A 21849-nucleotide genomic window follows, 5' to 3' on the forward strand; every position below is an offset into this window, starting at 1 on the left:
ACATTTTATTGAGCCTCAAATGCAACAGCGCCAATGTCTTGATTCAATTACCTTTAATCAAGATGAAGCTACTCCACAAATTGGACTCTGAGTACAGCATTTTCTGCGGCCACAGTTTTACTAATGATGGAATTATTAGTCGCGCGTTTCCGGTAACCTAACCATCTCGTTCTACACATATTAATTCCTGAGATTTTTGGCTTTAGAGATACTCAGAAAATCTTGTTCATCCAGGCAGTCTGGTAACCTTGGCAGATTTGAAAGACAGTATGACTCTGCATGTCAGAAGAGTCATACTGACCAACTACCATTCATAGTTGAACAAGCTGTCCATAGAATGCACATTTTACATCTGGAAGAAGGGAACCGTATTGAGCAGTTTCCCTTGCATCGACAAGGTCCATGTGATTGAGCGTTTGATACGTTCGAATAAAATATGTATTTTGAGTCTTCAGCATATTTTTTGCTGCACAGCGCCATCTATCGCTGTGTCTGGAACTATGTTTTCGCGTAATCCGTCTCTTCATGTCTTGAATAGTATGTTCAACAATTTTGAAGCCTTCACACCGAGTACAGAAAGCTTAGAGTAGGGGGTGTTTTAATTTTAACCACCTTGTACATGAATTTCAGAGATTTCCTAAGAAAAGTAAGACAAATGCAAAATATCCACTACTAAATAAGTAATTTTAAACGATTAGACGATTTCTTGTTAAATTTATGTGAAATAATTAAATTCCCCAATATCACTGAGGGTGTTTGTCACTTTTCACATTGTGATAAAACTAAGCTCATTTACGGAATTGAATCTGAAAGTAAATTAAATGCTATTATATAAAAGTTACTATCCCTTTGAGTTTGGAACGATTTGTGTAATTTAAAATGTCATGTCAAAAACGGTAATTTTGGTTAATTTTTGTATAAATTAATGAATAGTGAGATTTTAAATTTGATTATATTTGTATCTTATAGCGCCAGACCATGATGCGAAGGATGAATATGCAATCTGAAGGAAATATTTTCGCTAGTTTAGTTGGTGTCTGTATTCATTAGTGAATTAAAACTGCATGCTTCTAATTTTAAACATGTTAAGTTGTTGAAAACTATATCTAGTATCATACATAAATAATTCCAAGATAGTCAGAAACCTTGTAATTAATATATATGAAATATAAGAAGCCGAAAATAAAAGTTGCATTCTGCATCTCGCACAAATTTGTTAAAAAATGATAAGTTTCTAAATTGAATTATTTTTTTTCTTTAATTAAATGTGAAGAGAATTCTATAGATTTACTAGAAAGAAATTTGAAACTGGTTAACAGATTTTAATGTTAAAAGCAACGTAAAATCCTTTCATTTATAATCTTCAATACGAATCAGCATATTTTGATAGAGTGTAATTTTTTTTTCTGCAACTAAAGAAGAAACAAGTTATTTCAGTAAACACAGATGAGTGTCAAATGTTGAGCCAATTCCATTAATGTATTGACTTCTTGCCGGTCTGTATATTCAAGTACATGCAAACACGATAGTTCAAAATCGCAACCAAATGTTCACCAACCAACCAAATTATCTGTGCCAAATTTGGTTTTAGTGGGAATGACGGAATATAGTCAAAAATGCATCTTCACTTTTCTTCAGCGTATTGAGAATCACAAAACATTCATGCAAGAAACTTTTAAAATAAAATTCTGAGCATTCGTCCATTTATGGCCCTGCTAAAAATCCCCAATATTTACCTTGAAGAACAAGGCTAAATCTTTTATTAGTGTTTAATGTGCGAATTGCGGGAAGATCACTATCACTGGTTTATTTTCCTAGTAGATATAGAATTTTGCCGCAGAAGTTATTTACCACGGATTAGATTCCCATAATTAAATTATTGTTGATAAAAATATTATTTAACTTTCGAAATGGAACTTAATATAATGATTGCTCTTTATTTTGCATGATGATGACAGTTAAGGGGCCTCTTTAAAAGTTAGTAATTATGAACTTTAAATTAAAAAAAAACTATCTTATGCCGTATAGTTGCTTTGGTCTTCTCTTTATGCCCGGCTGAAAACTGAAAACTTTGAAATATCACAAATGCATATAAATAACTTCAATTACAACTAAAATTATTTAGTAGTTAATCGCCAGTTAGTAAACATGGTGAATTCTACCCATCACTTTCTGTTGGTCGAGTTTGACGTTTTGTCCCAGTTTAGTGCATTCATTCACTTGAGCGGTGGATTTAACCTCTATATTTCTCCCACTCTGATAGATTGAGCAAATGTGTAAGGAATACTTTTTATGCCAGTGGTTTGGGTTGAATATTTGTATAACATAACCTTGCAAATAATGACTGTCACTCTTCAAGCAATGCTTGTAAATATTAATTCAATGAACCCGCACGGGATGTGCCGTGGCGGATCTGATGGTGTATGTTTTCCCTGTTGGCTCTCTTAAGACCTCCGTCTGATCCATTCGCGAGCTTCTTCAGGGAACTGTGTATTTCCCCTGCCTGATGGGGTTGGCCCACGGGTCTTCAGCAAGCTGGCGTTTGTTTCCCTTATCGACTCATTTAAGACCCTAAACCCTACTATAGATGGTCGAATCAATAAAGGTTTCCATGATAAAGATGCGGCAATCTTTCATTCATAATTCCCCATTTATTGCTATGCAAGGATATAAATTTGTAATTTCGCAGCTTATCATTTCTTGAGATTCTGTTCTGCGGCAGAACAGCCTATTAAATAGAGAATTTTTTTAATTACTTCTGAGAAATCAGATATGAAGTAATTAAACAAAATAAAATACTGATTTCGCTCTACTTCTGATTAGTTTCCGCTACCTATTAACACATTTTTTGCTCATTTCAAGAGAAGGACTCAGCAACAAAGCATAAATTTAAAAAAAAAATCAATTCATTTTTCTATGCATTTAGAAAAAAAATATATTTCCATTTTAGAGAACTCATAGGACTCAAAATAAGCACTGCTTCAGTTTTTAATTTCATTTTTAAAATTCTTTTATCTAAATAGAAATGTTTCATATTTGCAAAGAGGAAAATTTATAATAAATTTTTCACTGATTCCTGAAGTGTTAAGGGTTTTCAATTCTCATGAAAGGTATTTTCGATAACAATTCTATATTTATAATAATATCACAACTCAAATATAAATTGACCGATTAATTTCATTAAATTTGAATTCTATTTCAAACTTCCCTATTAATTATAAAAATAAATTTCAAACTAAAGCCAAGAAATGAGAAATAAAATAAAGTAAATCGTTTTTTAGTACACTGATAAAAATGTGTTTCCAGAAATTGCCTTTGCATATTTTTTTTTATATTAGAGTAGCATTTTGAAACTGTATAAAATTTACTAAGTTAAATATTATAATTTTTCCAACAGCAATTTGATTTTACACGAGACATACTAATATTCTGATCACAAAGCCAAAGTGTGTTAACATTAAGCCTTTAACTTTAACTAGGTTAAATTGCGCTTTTTAACCCACATCTGAAATCTTCTGACTTTTTTTCTTTTCTTATTCAAATAAAAAAAAAACAAGAAAATGCCTGAAAAACGTATCTTATTATCCAAACTTTACAGATCATATTCTTTAACTTAACTTCTCTCATTTTTTATTCATTAAAGAATAATATTTTACTGTGCATAAAATATATTTGAAGATACTCGTGGCGTACAAAGTCGGGCTTTAAGAAAAAATAATTTTTAGTGTGAAATATTTTCCCCGAGAGCCTGTAATTTAAATTGTTGTCACGAATTTGACTCCAAGAAAAATTAACATTTATTATCATGAGGAATTATGTCCTTCGATAAATGAATTTTTAATATTGTTAAGAATTAGCTTCTTGGATAATGCTATCTTTATTATTGTTAAGAATCGAAGTCAAATTACTCCCAGAATCAGTAATATCGCTAATAATAAATATAGCTGAAAAAGATTTAGTCATAACTAATGAAGCACACTTAGTGAATATCTTAGGAGGAATCTTGGTACAACCAAGAAAAAATGTATATATTTCCGGTCTGCTAAAAGGATTCATTGGAACATATTTTTTATAATATGCCTGAAGGTGAATATTTCTGTTTCTTATAATTTTCATTCATTCCTATCGCGCAATCCGCGAATCTAAAATTCTATTTTATATGAAGCAAAATTATTGCTTTTCAATCATAGAACTCTTAAAACCTTTGAGATATAAAAAATATCTGTGTTAAAGTTTATTGACATCTTTATTATCATTTCCTTTATTTATAAAATTTTTTTCAGGAGAATAGAGTTTTGTTAAAAAAATTAGCATTATATATATTAATAAATTTTTGCGTCTTCCAAATAATTTATCATTTAACATTAAGTGAAATTATAAGTTAAGTAAAAGTATTATCCTCTTTCCTAATAATTTGCATTGTTTGTGGCTAGGTTTCTGCGTTTATTTTTGACTACATGCGCAATTGTCGTCTCAGTCAATGGTTATAAAAGTCAATTTAATAAATTCGATACTTTGTAAATAGTATGAATCAAATTAAAGTTTAAAATTCCTATTGGATTAATAATTGTTTCAACGATGTGAATTACATTTTATAGGCACATATCTTATTTAAAAAAATACTAATTTGCTACTTGAAAAGTTTAATTTTTAACTTATTCATTGCAGAGGACGAATCAGGGACACTGAACACAACCTACAGATTAATAAGTTTAAAAATTATATAAAAAGTGATTGTATTAAACTGAAATTGAAAAAAAATATATATTATGAATAAATAATTTTAAATAACTTTATTTTCAGATTGATGAACCCTTTCTGGCTGTCCTCTTCGTGACTGATGTTCTGATCTGTGCCATCAATGTAAGTATATTTCAGTTTTATTTATGAAAATAAGTAAAATTATTTATGAATTATGGTTATTCATCATTTGTTAAATGATGTATCTATTCTTCGACTAATGAAAGTCCACATTATAATTTCAATGACCATGGCAGAAGAAGAAATCAAAAATTTACTTGGAAATGAAGGATCTAAAACTCATGGATATAAATATAAGAATTTTTAGGAAAGTAGAAGTCTTTATTTTGTAATGTAAGATAGTATTTCTCCGATAAATGTTTTATTTTATTTCTCACATATTCGTGAGCTTCTATTTTTAAAGAATTATTTTTCTATTACAAGAAATTTAACTATATCTAGTATTCAAATAAGTATTGTACATAATTTACGAGCGCTGTTAGAATGAAGCTTTTTCTAAATAAAACGATTAAAGAGAAAAGAATTACATAAGGCCAGCAGAAATATTAACATATTACGATATATTTCATGCAACTGAGTTAGAAATTAATTAGAATTTCTTAATTATAGATGAAAAAAATAATAAGAATTGCCATGCAAACTACTATGGAATTCCTCGGAGAAATTCTTTGTAGACACTTTGTTTTTAAATGCTAGCATAGAATTAGGCAAATAATTGAGCAAAAAATGGCGTATGCCGTTCTATTGAATAAATAATGTTCAAAATATTCCGTAACTTTTTGAAGGTAGAGGTAAACAATTGTTTCGCTTGTTCCTGTTAGATCAGCATTTGTCCTTCCACTATAACTAACATCGAGACAATAGTCTTTCGTAAAATCAGCTACATTCCATCCAGATCTCCAGTCAGCTTTCATAGTACAAATGGAGATAGCTTTGACTGTATCTAACAGCTGACAATAAACATGACTCAGGATCTTTAGAGCGGAGGTCAGCTCAGTAACTGATTTCTGAAGGCTGAACAAGAACTGAGCATATTGCGAATCCAGAACTCTATACAGACATAAAATTCAAGATGTTTCTTTTGTCGTATGCATCGTTACATTTGGAAATTTAGTATTTTGCTTTCCATAACCAACAATTTAGCTTCACTTTGATTAACATTTGTTTTTCAAAGAATGAAGATTGCGGATAAATAATTTTCAATACACTATTGAACGTTTTGTGATTAAAGACAATTAAACATAAAGATTAGAACTTGCAGAAACTCCTGCGGCATCATAGGTAAATGGTTTCATCCAAAGCAATGAATACTGAGGTTTCAGGTAATATACGAATACAAAATTTCTTTATGAATGTCGTTTATTTGGAGGAAGAGATTCTTTTATTTACATTCCAGTATATATGTGTTCAAATTTTCATATTTTTTAAGTCCTTGCTCTTATGTGTTGCATATTTAATGCTAATTTAATCATCGATTCATTTTAAATTTAAAGGAAATTAGGAAATTAATACTTTGGTATGAGTTTTATTTGCGTTTTTGTGCATATATATGCCCACAATTTTATATTTTTCTAGTCTTTGTGTTATGTATATTATATCTAAAGCTAATTTCATTATCCACTCATTTCAAATTTAAACAAATTAGTAGATTAATGCGTTGGTATGAGTGCTATAATGTTACCAAGTAAATTCGAAATTTAGTAAATAAACTTTCATTTGAAAACCATGAAAAAAAAACCCGATAGGAATTAAATAAAACGTTTTTTTTTTTTTTTAATTTCAGAAATTGCTTCACTTTGAAGGAGTAGAAATCGCAGGGAAAATTATTCAAAATCATTAAACCTTTTCTTCAGGAGTAGAGATTGCAGGGAAAATTATTTAAGAAAATATTTCTTATACATCTGTATTTAAAGAATTAAAAAAAAATACATGGCTAGTTGTTAACAGAATTTGAGAATAATAAAACATTGATAATAAGATATAATATTTAATGAAATTGATTTTTAATGTCGATAAAACTTTAACGACGACACATAAAAGTTAAAAAGCATGAAAAAAATTTCGCAAGTGACTTACATTTAGGTTTATAATTAAAATTTTTTAAATTCGACACATTCTTATGAAAAAAAGTATATAAAAGATGTCTTAAAAATATTTGATTTCACAGCTTGTATTTCAAAATGCTTCTGAATTTTTTTTCAAGAAGGAGGGGGAAGGTGATATTCAGGAAAAAATAATTTAACTTTAGCAGCAATTCTGAATCTCTAAATGCAATGAATTTCCAAATTATTAGAAAATCATCTAAATTGCAATTATTAGATGTTTCAATAAAATAACAAACATTTGAGTTGCATTGCTTTTTCTAAGCTTTCTGAATTCATCTACTACTTGTACGACCTAATGGTTATTTTTTTACGGAACGAATGTTGAAATTGATTCCGTTTTTTACTGCAAAGACATACAATTAATGGAGTTAGTTTCATTTACTTAGTGATTAGCGATTTCTGAGTTTTTTTAATGCCTTTTCTACAAAAAGTACCTAATGAGAAAGCTTTTTATGGGTGAAAAAGGACAGAAACACTCTCAATACAATCTTTGATCTTTTCTGGCTATTTTTTGTGTTAAAATGTTGTTGTAAGTTTCTTTGCTTTGGCTTGTTCCATTTCTCATTCATAAGGTAATTCTAATTGTGATGATTATCAGTTCCAATTTAAGTAAAATTTTTGGTCCGAATATAACCACTTTTGGGAGGCATAAAACGTCCCTAATATTTTCGTTCAACAATTTTAATAAAAATTACTGTCTTGAATTGTTGATAAACAAATTCGTTATTCGTTCTGTTACATTTTCTTGAAGACAAATATTTTAAACAAAAAAATAGTTATACTTTTCTATTACTAAATCTGTTTAAGTTGAGTATCTTTGAATAATACAATTTTAGAGGTTTTTAATGGTTGAATTCTGTGAATTAAAAAACGCTCTTAAGGGGTCGTGTACAAATTGAAATTATCATTTAATCTATTGTAAGGTTTAGATTTCTTTCGATTGCTTGACATGATGTGGTATCCTTGCCTCTTCAAAAAGACTTTTAGTATTCTATTAAAATTTTTTTGAATCGCTTATTCTTTTGATATTCTATAATGCTTACAAAGGATTTGATATCTTATTTTTTGTCATTTTATTGAATCCCTTATAGAAAATAATTATGAAACTTTTTTAAAATTTGAAAGATTTATAATAATCTGATTAATAAAAGGAAAATTAATCAATATTTTGCTAGTTAGTTAATCAGTTTCACAAGAATTAGCTAATGATAATTTATCATGGAGCATTAAGGATAAAATTAAGTAGTAAATAAAATTACCACTTAATTTTAAGCGAATTAATTTCATGGAATTTTTCAGCCCAAAACAAGAAACTTTCTAGAATATAAATACTTAATTAAAGTAAATCTTGAATTCCATTACGCATTGATCAAGGTTTTGATTAGATTCCAGACTTACAATTGAACACACATCCTTTTAAACAAGTAACAATGCCCCAACATCGAATGGGCAAGTGAGTTTTTCTAAAAACTCGATGTCATGTGGCTCCCTGCACATGATGAATATTCAGTGGCATCGAGATACTAATCTTACGTTTTCCGACATTCCTCTTCTATGTCATCGTAGCTCTGCAAATGAGACTAATTTGAATTGTTCACATCTAACCAGATTATTTAAATCATTTCAGCTACCATATAAAAATATATTCATGCTGTTCTTACTTAAAATTTTCATTTTTTCTTACTACCACATCTACATGATAACACTATAGAGAAATAATAATTTAAAAAAAAAACTGTGTATAATTGGATGGGGAGATAACAACATCATTACACAAAAATAAAATATTAGAAAATTACCGTAATGAAATCCATAATAAAAAGATTTTCATGTTGATCTGAATATACTAGCAACTAAAATGTTTTCCCCTCTTTTTATTCCTTTACGTAGAAGTTTCCTAATTGTCTAAATTCATGCAAGAAATTTCAAACTATTCATCATTTTGAAACAAATATATGTCTAAGAAATTCATGTGTAATCGAAAGAAAAAGCCTGAAATAGTGTTAGGTTAGAAATAGTGTTGAAATAGTGTTAGTAACTAGGTTATTATAAAAAAAACTATCCCGATATATGAGCCCGTAATTATCATGCCGTTCACAGGAACAGAATAAACGTTTGGTTCAAGGTGTTAGTTATGCGATCACGAATCATATGGTTAATAACAATTAACCTAACAATTATGATTACAGTGACACAATTTCGAACTTTTCAAATAACAACACCTCTTTTTTTATTGCAATGGGTTCTCTATAATAAAAAAAAAATAAATAGCGTTCGAACGGTACCTCTAGCATGAAAATCATAAGCGGCAAACAGACTAAGAAGAAAAGAGAAAACAACTAAAAACAGCAGAGAAGCAACTGGAAGCAAAATATTTTATTGTGATTCACAAATATTTCACTTGACCTACTTTAACTACATTGACACTTTGCATGCGGCAAATGGTGCCTAGAATCAAAGCACGCACTAAGCCAAGAGGAATCTGATAAAGTCTCTAATAGGCACATTACAGTTGTTTTCTCTTTTCTTCTTAGTCTGTTTTGCACTGGTGACTTTCGTGCTACAGGTACCGTTCCAACGCTATTTATTCTTTTTTGCTGTAGAGAACACCTTCCAATAAAAAAAAGCTGGTGTTGCCATTAGAAAATTTGGTCACTGCAAGCGTAACTCATAGAGTTTAACAATGGTTTTTCGTATGATTCTTAAGCACATGCAACAAAACATCGTGAACCAAAATTTTATTACTTTCCTCTGAACGGTTTGAAAGTTACGTTCTGATACATCGGGATAGTTTATTTATGATCAACAGGTAAATGATTAATCTAGATAAGTATTCAACAAGATTTTGTGGTAATAGTCTTAGGATCAAAGATTTCAAAAATCCAATTTTTAAAGGATTTCATTATCTATTCAAGTCAGACATAAGCGCCTTTCTCGAATTATAACGTAAAATGAATCATAAAACCTTAAAAATAATTAATATGTACAAATCTTTACCAGAAGCGATTTTTATTCCTGTCGTCTGGAAACGATGTATAACTATGTACAGTATAACAGGAGTAATTTCAGTAAACCAGAAAATTCATAAAGAAAATTCAGATTGTCTAGGAATCGGTACTAATATTACAGAGAGAATTTATATCAGTTTATAAATTAATTGCGCATTACCAAATATTTTGTAGAATAAGGACATTACAAAATGCTTTATCAGTATTTTCGTGTTATTTTCTGTCACTTTAATACATAAAATGAGTAGTCCGAATTACATAGTAGAATTTCTGCCAATCTTTGTTCAAAGGTCTATGTTTCATAAAAATGTGGCTAATATATATATATATATATATATATATATATATATATATATATATATATCCAAGCCAAAGCTCAAAAGTCATAAGTTACTTCAAAGAAATTCTAAAAGGAACGGATTTTCAACGCCATTAAGCTTAAATGTCAGCCTCAAATGCTTAATCCTTAAGGATTTGACAAATATTTACCCTGAATGAAAAAAAAAAACATTTCTTTCGAAAGTTTTATTTTTACTCATTTTGTTTTATTTTTTAAAAACTGTTAAAAGCTTAAAGTAACGCTAAATCTTAAAAAATAATAATAAGTACTTAAAGTTGTAGAAATAATCCTTAAAAACTTTATCAGATAAATTTCTCTGTCCATTTTTTTACTAACAGTTTTTATAATCCTATTTCCGTATTGGAAAAAGGTTTTTATTGACTTCTAATTTTTTAGACTAGCATGTTGGTGAAAGGTCTAAGACGTTTCATAAGAGTTGATACCTTTTTTCCGGAAGAATTCTGAGACAAAATCTGGCAGCTTTCAGCTACTGCTAAAACAAAATTATTTTAATGTATGAATTTTATTTATTAAATATAATATATTGTAAATAAATCTGTCAGGAGATCAATTTTAGTTGCAATGAGAAATTCCAAGTGCATTCTCTATAAAAAATATGCTTCCTATTATGAAAAAATATTTGGACTGAAATAAAGACTAGATTTTGAAGATTTTTTTTTTCTCCTAAAACCTTATAAAATTATAAACATGAATATTCAGTATGTAATTTAAGCAGAGTAAATAGTACCTGATAATTTTATCCCCTTTCTTGATTTAATCAGCTTCATAGATTTTAAATAAACTTATAAAAACGCTTGTGTCTCCAATTCTTGGAGGGACTATCGATGTACAAGCACAAGAAATAGACATAAAAGAAAACAAATTGCACCTTGAGATAACATTCACGATTATTTCTGAACAAGGATTGAAAATATTACTTAAAATCAAATCCATCATAATTAATAATTGGGAACGTCGGTGAATAATTTGTGAACAATTTTGGATGTTTTCTGTGTAGAACTTTATCGTTTGAATATTCTGTGAGGCTATAAATTTTCGAGAAACACATATCTTTGAAATGATCCGAAATCGCGCCACTAACTTTGTCATGTATTATTAAAGGTGCAAGCAAAGAAAATTTTGGAAATTTTTGGAAAAACACGGAAAAAGTATATTTGTCAAAGCTGCTGATGGTAAACTAATTACGTTTACACATATGTCTGCGTCTTATGCGAAGTAAGCGGATTAACTATGTCTATAACTTTCTATACATAACAAATTAATCAAAAATACAAGCATTATGAAATTTCAATTAAAAATTATTTCTGAATCAAACTAAAAAAAACTAAAAAATTATAAAATATGCAATTGTATTTAGAGAGCGCTAATGTTGCTACTACTAAAACACAGATAAACTTAACCAAATTAGTAAAAATATTAAGTTAATATAAGAAAAAAAATCAAAAAAAGGAAAAGAAATGATGAATCTGGGCTGAAGATTTTCACAAGGGAGATATATTGATGACTTACTTTTGTTAAACTTTGATATAGCCACTAATTGTTATCCAAAAGATTTAGTTCTAACTGAAACAAACGAAAATCAACTTAAAGCTACCTATCTAGATTTAAAAATCGAAATTTCGAATGGCATAACATTAGTAGGTATTTACGATAAAAGGGATGAATTCAACTTTAAAATAATTAAACTTAGTAATTACCATTCTAATTTAAACTATAAAATTTTCCAAAATTAAATTTTCTTACAATTTAACAGGATTTAAAAAAATTTGTAATAACAAAATTTCTTATATTGAAGCAACAAATAATCCCGTTAAAAACTTAATTGCTAATGAATTTCCCAAAAGCTTTTGCAATATAGAAGTTTTAATAAGAGAAGGTTTATCTTTATTCTAAAAATTATATCATTTCTGTTTTAGGATTCCTTAAGTTGAAAATAGATAAATTGGTTCGATTATGTATTAAGAAATTATGCATAGATGTATTGGCCGATTAATTATGTATGTGTACCGATTATTGGCCCGATTATGTATAGATAAATTAGCCCGATTATGTTCACATAAATTTCTTAGTACTTTTACATATAAATTTCAAATGTATGTGCACATCATTCGTCACATTAATTAAAAATATGTGGATATCATTTGAGAGATCTTTATGAAAGCTTTATTTTGATTTTGTAAAATACATAATCTAAATTACATTATCAAAATGCTCATTCTGAATAAAATAATAATACAATAAAGCCCTAAACAAATTTTGAAATTTATATAAGTGTCATCCTTTAATTTTTTTGGTTCTAATAAGAGTACTTGAGAATGATATTCAAAAATATTTCTTACTTAAAAAATGATAGTTTATTTGCTAGAATTCGATCATGTAACGAATCGTTATGAAAAAAAAATTATTTTTATTTTGTAAAATACATAATTTAAATTCCATTATCAAAATGTTCATGCTGAATAAAATAAATAATGAAATTCATAATTGTACAGTAAAATTCATAAAGAAATCCTAAAACTTAGATTAATATTATCTATTTGTTTCTAATAAGAGTATTTGATCATGATATTCAAAAATATAACTCTTACTTAAGAAAACTGACTGATTATCTGCTAGAATTAAATTATTTGAGAAATCGTTATGAAAAAGTATTTTCATTTTGGAAAATACCTAATTTAAATTACATTATCAAAATGCTCATGCTGAATAAAGTAAATAATAAAATTCATAATAAAACAATAAAATTCCTCAACGAATTTTAAAATTTAGATTTATGCCATACATAATTTTTCTGTTTCTAATTAGAGTATTTGAATATGATATTAAAAAATAAAATTCTTACTTAAAAAATGATTGATTATCTGCTAAAATTCGATAACATTATAAAGAAATACTCAATTTGGGCGCATTTTTCTAAAATATTGGCAAGCCTGAAATGAAAATCCGTATCAGTTGATACAGTTTTATATATCCATATCTTATAATATTTCAACAGATTATTGAGCTGCAAGCTTTTCCGAATATATCTGCTTTATAAATCATAAATCTTGCCTGGATTTTCCTTATCGTCGGAGTGTGTACTGTTAAGTTCGAAATTGCTCGCACTTTAACACATAGCTGTGCACTTGACAAGCATGAGATTTGAGCTATCTATCAAAATTCAGTATGGTAGCCTAAGCGAACCTATCTTCAGTTTGAGCTTATGCAACACATATGGTGCGATCATTTACAAGAGATATTCAGGAAAGGTATTTCCAGAACTTTATATTGAAAAGGATATCTTCGACGATCAATGATCTTGAAAAGAGCAATAATAAAATTTCATAGGTAGATTTTTACGTTTTTTTTATTAAACTCCTACTTTTCTCTACTGAATAGAGCACATTTCGCCTGATATATAAGTACAACTACAATATTCCAAATACTATGTAGCCTCTAAATATTATGACATAAAATTCCACTCAGTTGGTTTTACAAGGCGGTGTAAAATATTGATAAAATTGTATTAGAAATCCAAATCCTGTTTTAATTTACTTAATGACTGATATTATGAATATCAACCATATGCCTATAAGTATGTCAGTTTTCATACAAATTATTGTTAAAAATGTGGTACAATTTTCCAAACACTACGTAGCCTCTAAATATTATGGCATAAAATTCCACCAAGCTTGTTTTACAAGACGATATAAAATGTTGATACAATTATATTAGAAATTCAAATCATATTTTGCGTTGCTTAATGACTAATATATGCATATGTTAAATATTCATATAAAAAAAATGAGGTATACTATAGAAATTCTTTATTATATGTTTATAATTAACAGATATTAACTACATTAAACTAAAATATACGTTATTAAAGAACAAAAACAAATAAAGAGGAACATTTAATATTCATAACTTAACTTATAATTTTCAGTTTTATGTTTATGTCTAAATTCCTAAAAACAAAACATTCAGAAAAAAAATTCGTCATCCACTTGAATCTCGAGTTTAATGAAATTACAACTTGAATTAGCCTTTCTAACTAAATTATTAAGTAAAATTATTTTTTCACAAAAATAAGGATGAATTTATGAGTGGTTTGTACTTCTCAATGAAAGAAAGAAAAAGATTCTAATATTTCTACAAAGTGTAATCAAAGGCAATTTTACTCGCATTATGCTATATTATATATAATCAAAAATATAAGAAATACGAAATTAAAACCTATTTCTGAAATAATCTAAATTATTTATGAAATGAAACTATAAATATTTCGGAAACGAAAGTAAAAAAATTATTTTGGAATCAAACTAAAAAATTAAAAAGTAAAAAAAATAGAAAACGCCTCATTGTATTTAGAGAGCGCAAATGCAGCTACCACTAAAAAGTTGAAACTAGACTAATTAGTAATAAAAACTAAGTTAACAGGAAGAAAAAATAGAATCAAAATTAAACCAGATTAAATAACAATCCGGCCTGAAGACTTTCTCAAGGGTCACCTTCAGGCAGGGATTCAGTACAGAGGATTTTTTCTGTGAGGAGTTCGACCTTAGTCCAACAGTATTAAAGTAATGACCCCTCGTGACCCGAAAATCCCTTGAAATTATATATATATATATATATATATATAAGCATAACATTTTTTTAATCAGAAGGCAGTTTCGAAAACAGTGAAGAGACTTTAGACTTTTTGACGTCGTTTTATTTCATATCGAGGAGGCACGCATTATACACAAGCAGAAGCGACGAGCACACAAAACGGAACGACACAGAGTAGAATGAGGATAAGCTCAACATTTTATCCCTGGTCTTATATAACATGAGATATTGATAGGGAGAATATTTCTCCACAGTGCTTATATACAATGAGGTTTCGATAGGGATTTTCGCTACACACGCCGACCAGGCAAGGGAACACACAGGGATATTTTAAAAAAGAATTTATTAATTCAGCTGTATTTTGTCCCTTCACTCGCAGTGTGGGAACGTGAGGCTTTTAGCCGATTTAGCAATTTTACAAAGCTTCTGTTGAATTAATTAGATAGAAAAAGTGGAATGGGATCAGGAAATAAGAGAATATTTTAGAATGAAGTTAATATGGGCTAAATTAAGCTAAAAATTAGGAAATTAATTAAGTTTAAATTAAATTAAAAATTAGGAAATTAATTAAGTTTAAATTAAATTAAAAATTAGGAAATTAATTAAGTTTAAATTAAATTAAAAATTAGGAAATTAATTAAGTTTAAATTAAATTAAAAATTAGGAAATTAATTAAGTTTAAATTAAATTTTTAGAATATCATTACATATATATTATATATAGAGAGAGAGAGAAAAGAAAATTTTACTTTCTCTTTGACTATTGAGCAAATAAAACAGTGTTTAAACAAAATAAAATATTAAAATATTACACAACTTGATTCATTTATTCACTTTCTTAAATTTGAGTGCATGAAATAAGTTGAATTTGAATCTGCTGCATTAAAAGAGCTTAGTGAAATAAAGAATCTTAAAGTTAACTAATTCTCCTAATGTTAGAGTAATACTCAGTTTTGAATTTGCTTTGAGATGAGCTTTAGTATAATAGTTACTGACCAGGGCATCCAAAAAAACTACGAGAACAGAGGTTTTGTTGATTTAAAAGAACTTTATCAATGGGTATATAAAGTCACTGATTTATTACAGTTTAGAAGATTTTGTGACTGAACTTAGGAGATAAAAAATTATTAATGAAACAGATTCAATAAGCAAACATCAAATTTCTATTGATATGAAATATTTTTCATATTTCTTGAGTAAAATAAAAATAATTAGTAGGAAATATTATAATACGATGTCAGAATTATACTAAATGTATATCGTCTTGCAGGTCTATGCTCTGCTTTGCGTCTTATCTCAATATCAGGATTACAAGATGGGAGCTGTTGAAGATAATGTTGTCCAGGTAAGCAATATTTTCTAATAAAAATTTTATAAATGAAACTCAACAATTTCTTTTAGGAATTCCTGCGCGGCATTTTGTTATTTATTTTTAGTTTATTTTTTTATATCTTCGAGTTTTCTTTTATTGCCTTTCAATAATTTCTCCCTGTATTTTTATACTTCAATAATTTTCCCCATTATTGATTTTATAATTTTATTTACAAGAGCTTAATTATCAATATAGGCTTCCATCATAGACTGTCATATGAAAATTGATTACCTTGACTTTTGATGATTAGTATACCGAAATTTCAAAGTTAGATAGAGTATGATTAACTATCTCCACTCCATTTTTTTCTTATTTATTATCAAGATCTATATCATTAACTATTTCGTTATCTTAGGATATTATAGATTTTTATATCAGAAATATGTCAGTCGATTATATATTTTGTATGTCAGAACTGCTATAATAATTAACGATCCTCGAGATATAGCCTGCTTTAATTGCTTTTGGCTCAAAAATATGCTTGAACAGAATAAAAATAGTCACATGATTAAGTAAGCATGATTCATTTCTATATATGTAAAAAAAACCGATGCATTGTACAAAAAAAATAAGCCTAATTTGTCTTTTATCTTTCTTTATGTTTTACATAACCGTTTTGAGAAGGAAAATACTTTATAATTCGATTTCAACTCTGTGAAAATGGAAAAGAAAAAAAATAATAATCAGTATCATCGTATCAAATTTCCTATCAACAATTCTAAGCTATTAAAAAAGAAGAAAGAATATTATTGTATTAACATGGCATCATATTTTGTATTAGTATTTTAGGTTAATATATTTCTAATATACAAGTCTGAAAATTAACAATCTGACTTATAAAAATAAAAAGGAACTTAAGTAAGATAGGAATAAAAAGAATTTTAACAAGGAAATGTAGTTAAAGTTATTATAATAAAGATTTTAATTCAAAGAGAAAGGTTTAATATAACATGAGTGATATTAATAAAGAAAGAATGGTTTAATATAAGAAGAATGATTTTAATTTAGAAAGAATAACTTAAAATAACGAGAATGATTATATATCCAAAAGAATGATTTTAATTTAGAAAGAATAACTTAAAATAACAAGAATGATTATATATCAAAAGAATGATTTAATATAACAAGAATGATTATAATGTAGAAAAAAAAACGATATTACGTAAATAAAAAATATTAGTATTGATAAGAAACAAAAACCAATTATTTCAATGCAAAATCTGGAATTACATTACCGAAAAAAATATGTTAAAAAATCAATAATTATTTTAATTAGCAAAATAACTATTATTAAATGTTGTATGCGCTTCGTACTCCAAATTTGATTCCAGTGAAAATTCGAATTGACAAGGCTCCAGTTTTACCTTTATTATTTTTGCATGACTTCAGCACAAAATCCAGAAAGCAATACGGTAAAATTTATCCTCTCAGAGTTTGATTCAAAAACTAGTTAAGAGCTTAATTAATTCTGTTAATAGATTTAAATATTGTCGACTACAAATATTTACCAAAAAATAGAATTTAGACACTTCTTTATTATCTATTTTTAAGTATTTATTTTTCGTTTATATAATTTAACTCCTCTTACATAAATAAATTATTTTTAGATTTTAATGTATGTAACCTTAACCAAGAAAATTGATATATTAACTTAATATAAACAAAAGTCTTGGCTATGTATATATCTTTATATTAATGAATGTTTCATATATATTCCTAAAATTCTTGAACTAATTCAATCAAAATTTGCTTACCTGTTATTTAAGAGAAGAGAAAAAGATTACTGATGACTTTTCAAATTACGTAAATTGATTGAATATTTAATTAATCCATAATTTTACCTTTCCCACGGTAACATTAGCGGAAATAATTTCACAAAAACTACTTTTACAATACCTTAAAACTCAAAATTTGCTTTCTCAACGATATTAATTTAATTGCTATGCTAATTTTGCTTCAAAAGTTATTATTATTTATTTTAATGGACACTGACGATTCTAAATCAAGGAAATATATATTAACTTCTTTTCTAAGTAGCGGCGCGACATTGAATTATTCTACCAATATTTTTTTTAAAAATTCTCTTTTATTTTAATACTTAACTGTTAGTAACATTTTTATTTAATTTAATGTGTTAGTCTAACTTTGTTTGATAATTAGAATAAGTCAATCACTCAAGCTCAAACGAAGGCAAGCGAAGAAATACTTTTGCTAAAAAAATGGCACAGACGATTCTGAATCAAGGAAATATATAGGTACTTCTTTACTGAGCAACGGTGAGACTGAACAATTATTCTATTACAAATTTTTCAAAATTTCTCTTTTAATACTTAACTTTTTGTAAATTTTTTACTGAATTTAAAGTAATAATTGAACTTTGATTAAAAGTTAGCATAAGTCAATCACTCAAGCTCAAACGAAGTAAAATTTTAGCGAGCATATGAAGCAGATGTTTGATGACAGCAGTAGAGTCAAGTTATGAGAAAAATGCGGAAACATCGCGAGGGGATGATTGAGAAATTTTTAATTATTTAACTATTTCAAAGCATTCATTAAAACCTTTTTTAAATTTAAAACTTTAAGTTTAAAGCGGATATTTATAACTTTTGGTGAAAATTAGATACATCAGATTTTAAAAATAGCATGATTCAATTGATATTTTAATTTGAAACTCAAAAGAAACATTTGAGACGGTTTTGCTTATTATAATATTTTATATATATATATATATATATATATATATATATATATATATATTTACTTTAAAATATTACACAACGTCGAGTATATCAACCAATATTATATAATCATGAATTAAATCTCTTACTGATAATTTTATTGTTTCAGCCACGTGACCCAGAAGCTGCAGCTGAGCGACCACAGAGACCCCTGGTAACCACAACTGCTTCTTTCACTGATGATGTCAACTCGAGCAATGCACCTCCGAGCATGACCTTGGATAAACTCGGTGCTGGGCCCTCAACTACCCCTAAGTTCATGCACTGTGAGCTGACTACCATATCAGAGGAGTTAAACTCGGGAACACCAACTACACCTAAAGAGCTATGTGTCACCTCATTCATCGCATCACCCACTGCAAAGAAGCCATCCAATGGTCTTGCTGAGAATCAAGTCAGTGAAATTTAAGCCGAAAAAGAGGAGGGGAAAAGAGTTTTTAATATTTCTTTTCATTTCCTTTCAGTCCTTGACAAGATTTAAAATACTAAATTAACTTAATAATCAAATGCTTAAACCTCCCATATGAGAACAGTTATTTCTGCTTTTTTTTCGCGAAATAATAACCTCGAATTCCACCTTTCTGACACCAACCACTGTAAAACGTTTGATTAAGATCCTTCCAAAGTAAAACGCTATATTGAAGGAGACATTTAAGGATTTTAACCTATAATTCTGCTAAGATTAAAACATCTTTTAAGTCAGAAAATGAAACCTGCTCATATGCAGGAAAATATTTAAATCAAGATGTGTGGTCCTACTGATCTCGGAACTTCAAAGAATATCTAGATCATATTCCTGAAATTATTTTCCTACGAGCAAGAAAAGTACCCTATTAAAACAATTGGGAAAGTAATATTAAAAGTAATTAATTATTGATTACTAACATAATGTAAATAATTGCATTATATCACATTAGATTTTAATAATATAATTAACTACATTATATTATTAAATTGATCCTGACAAAATGTCGTTTAGAAACACCAATAATTTAAAATCTAAACAAAATTGAAATTTCTGAAATATTTTAAACTTTTATAAAATGCTTAATGTTTAATACTTTTTAAATACTGAATGGATTATTGGAAAAAATTATTATGGAATCGAAGATCTGATTCTTTGTTGAATTTTCAGAATTATTTTTATAGCTAAATCTGGAAAAAACATGACAATTCTAAAATCATTTATTAACTCTGAAATTTAAAAAAAAATAACTAAAATTCTCAGACTTAAGTCCATATCAGTTCTAAAAGTACATATACATGAAAGCTTTTACGAACAATTTTAAGGCTCTCTATTGTAAAGAAAATAACTTATGGAATAGAAAACACTTTTAACAACAAAAGTCTGAGAAAAATGAAAGTTTGCAAACGCATAAAACAAAAACTAATAATGCTTGTAGATATCTAACTTTTAATACATTATTTCTCAACTTTAAGAACGTATATAAACATTGTTTCAATTTAACATGATAGATTATATTTTTTATTATTCAAAATATGAAAAGCATCAGCTACGGCAGACAGACTATTCTGCTTAATATAAACTCAATATTTTCATAATAGTTTTAAACACAAAATGATAAAAATAATGATAATAATAAATGTATATATATACAGGGTGGTCCAAAAAAACTTCCCCTATATATGAAACCCTAGCGGCCTATCCGCTCAACGAAACGAACCAAAATTTCAGACATGGTTGTTTGAAGGTATGCTCTGGAGATTGTGATGATTCTAAACAACGCAGAGCTCACGGCTACGGTTACAGTGAGAGAATTTCGAAATTTTCGAATGGCAACGCCCACTTTTTCCTTCCGCAAATTGATCAGCGTATTGAAAAACCACAAATGGCGTTGGAACGATTAGCTTGTGACAAAAATTGCCGCCGAAAAGCGTTTGCAAAGAGCATTATAAAGGACTAATGACAACATAGAGAGGAAAGAGAAAAAAAGATTTTTATTGTAATGGAAAGTTATAATTACAGGTTTTCAACGTGTTCACCTTCGCAGGGGAACACGTATTGCATTCGGGAGATTGTGGACAACAATGCCGAACGTAACATGAAAGGAGGAATCTGCATAACTTCACGTGTTATGGCATCTTGCAATTCTGACACAGTTGCAGAATTCCGTTATTCTTGAATTGCAGCAACGAAATGTGATTAGGGACATTGTATGGATGTAAGATGGGGCTCCTCCACACGTCGCCCAATGTGTTCGACCAGTGCTGCAACAACACTTTGGCGATAGTCATCTCTAGTAACTTTGCAGTTTCGTGGCCACCGCGATCCAACGACTCACTCCTATGGATTTCTGGTTCTGGGGTTATCTGAAATCTAAGGTGTACACACCTGGTCCACGAGATGTGTCAGAATTGCAAGATGCCATAACACGTGAAGTTATGCAGATTCCTCCTTTCATCATACGTTCGGCATTGTTGTCCACAATCTCCCGAATGCAATACGTTGTCGCCTGCGAAGATGAACATGTTGAAAACCTGTAATTATAACTTTCCATTCCAATAAAAACTTTTTTTCTCTTTCCTCTCTATGTTGTCATTAGTCCTTTATAATGCTCTTTGCAAATGCTTTACGGCAGCAATTTTCGTCACACGCTAATCGTTCCAACGCCATTTGTGGTTTTTCAATACGCTGATAAATTTGCGGAAGGAAAAAGTGGGTGTTGCCATTCGAAAATTTCGAAATTCTCTCACTATAACCGTAACCGTGCTCTGCGTTGTTTAGAATCATCACAATCTCCAGCACATACCTTCAAACAACCATTTCTGAAATTTTGGTTCGATTGGTTGAGCGGATAGGCCGCTAGGGTTTCATATATAGGGGAAGTTTCTTTTTGACCACCCTGTGTATATATATATATATATATATATATATATATATATGTATGTATATA

At 28.3% G+C, this 21849-nt stretch overlaps 1 protein-coding gene across 1 annotated transcript in view; it reads left to right on the forward strand.

The window, feature by feature from the left end:
- Positions 1–19343, forward strand: part of LOC129959358 (uncharacterized) — a 54742-nt gene extending 35399 nt beyond the window's left edge. Inside the window, exons 5-7 of the mRNA XM_056072176.1 lie at positions 4804–4863; positions 16095–16169; positions 19044–19343. Coding sequence (XP_055928151.1) covers positions 4804–4863; positions 16095–16169; positions 19044–19343 — 435 coding nt within the window. The remainder of the gene's footprint in view (positions 1–4803; positions 4864–16094; positions 16170–19043) is intronic.
- Positions 19344–21849: the final 2506 nt, after the last annotated feature.

The sequence above is a fragment of the Argiope bruennichi genome, chromosome X1 (assembly GCF_947563725.1).
Source record: "Argiope bruennichi chromosome X1, qqArgBrue1.1, whole genome shotgun sequence".
NCBI lineage: Eukaryota > Metazoa > Arthropoda > Arachnida > Araneae > Araneidae > Argiope > Argiope bruennichi.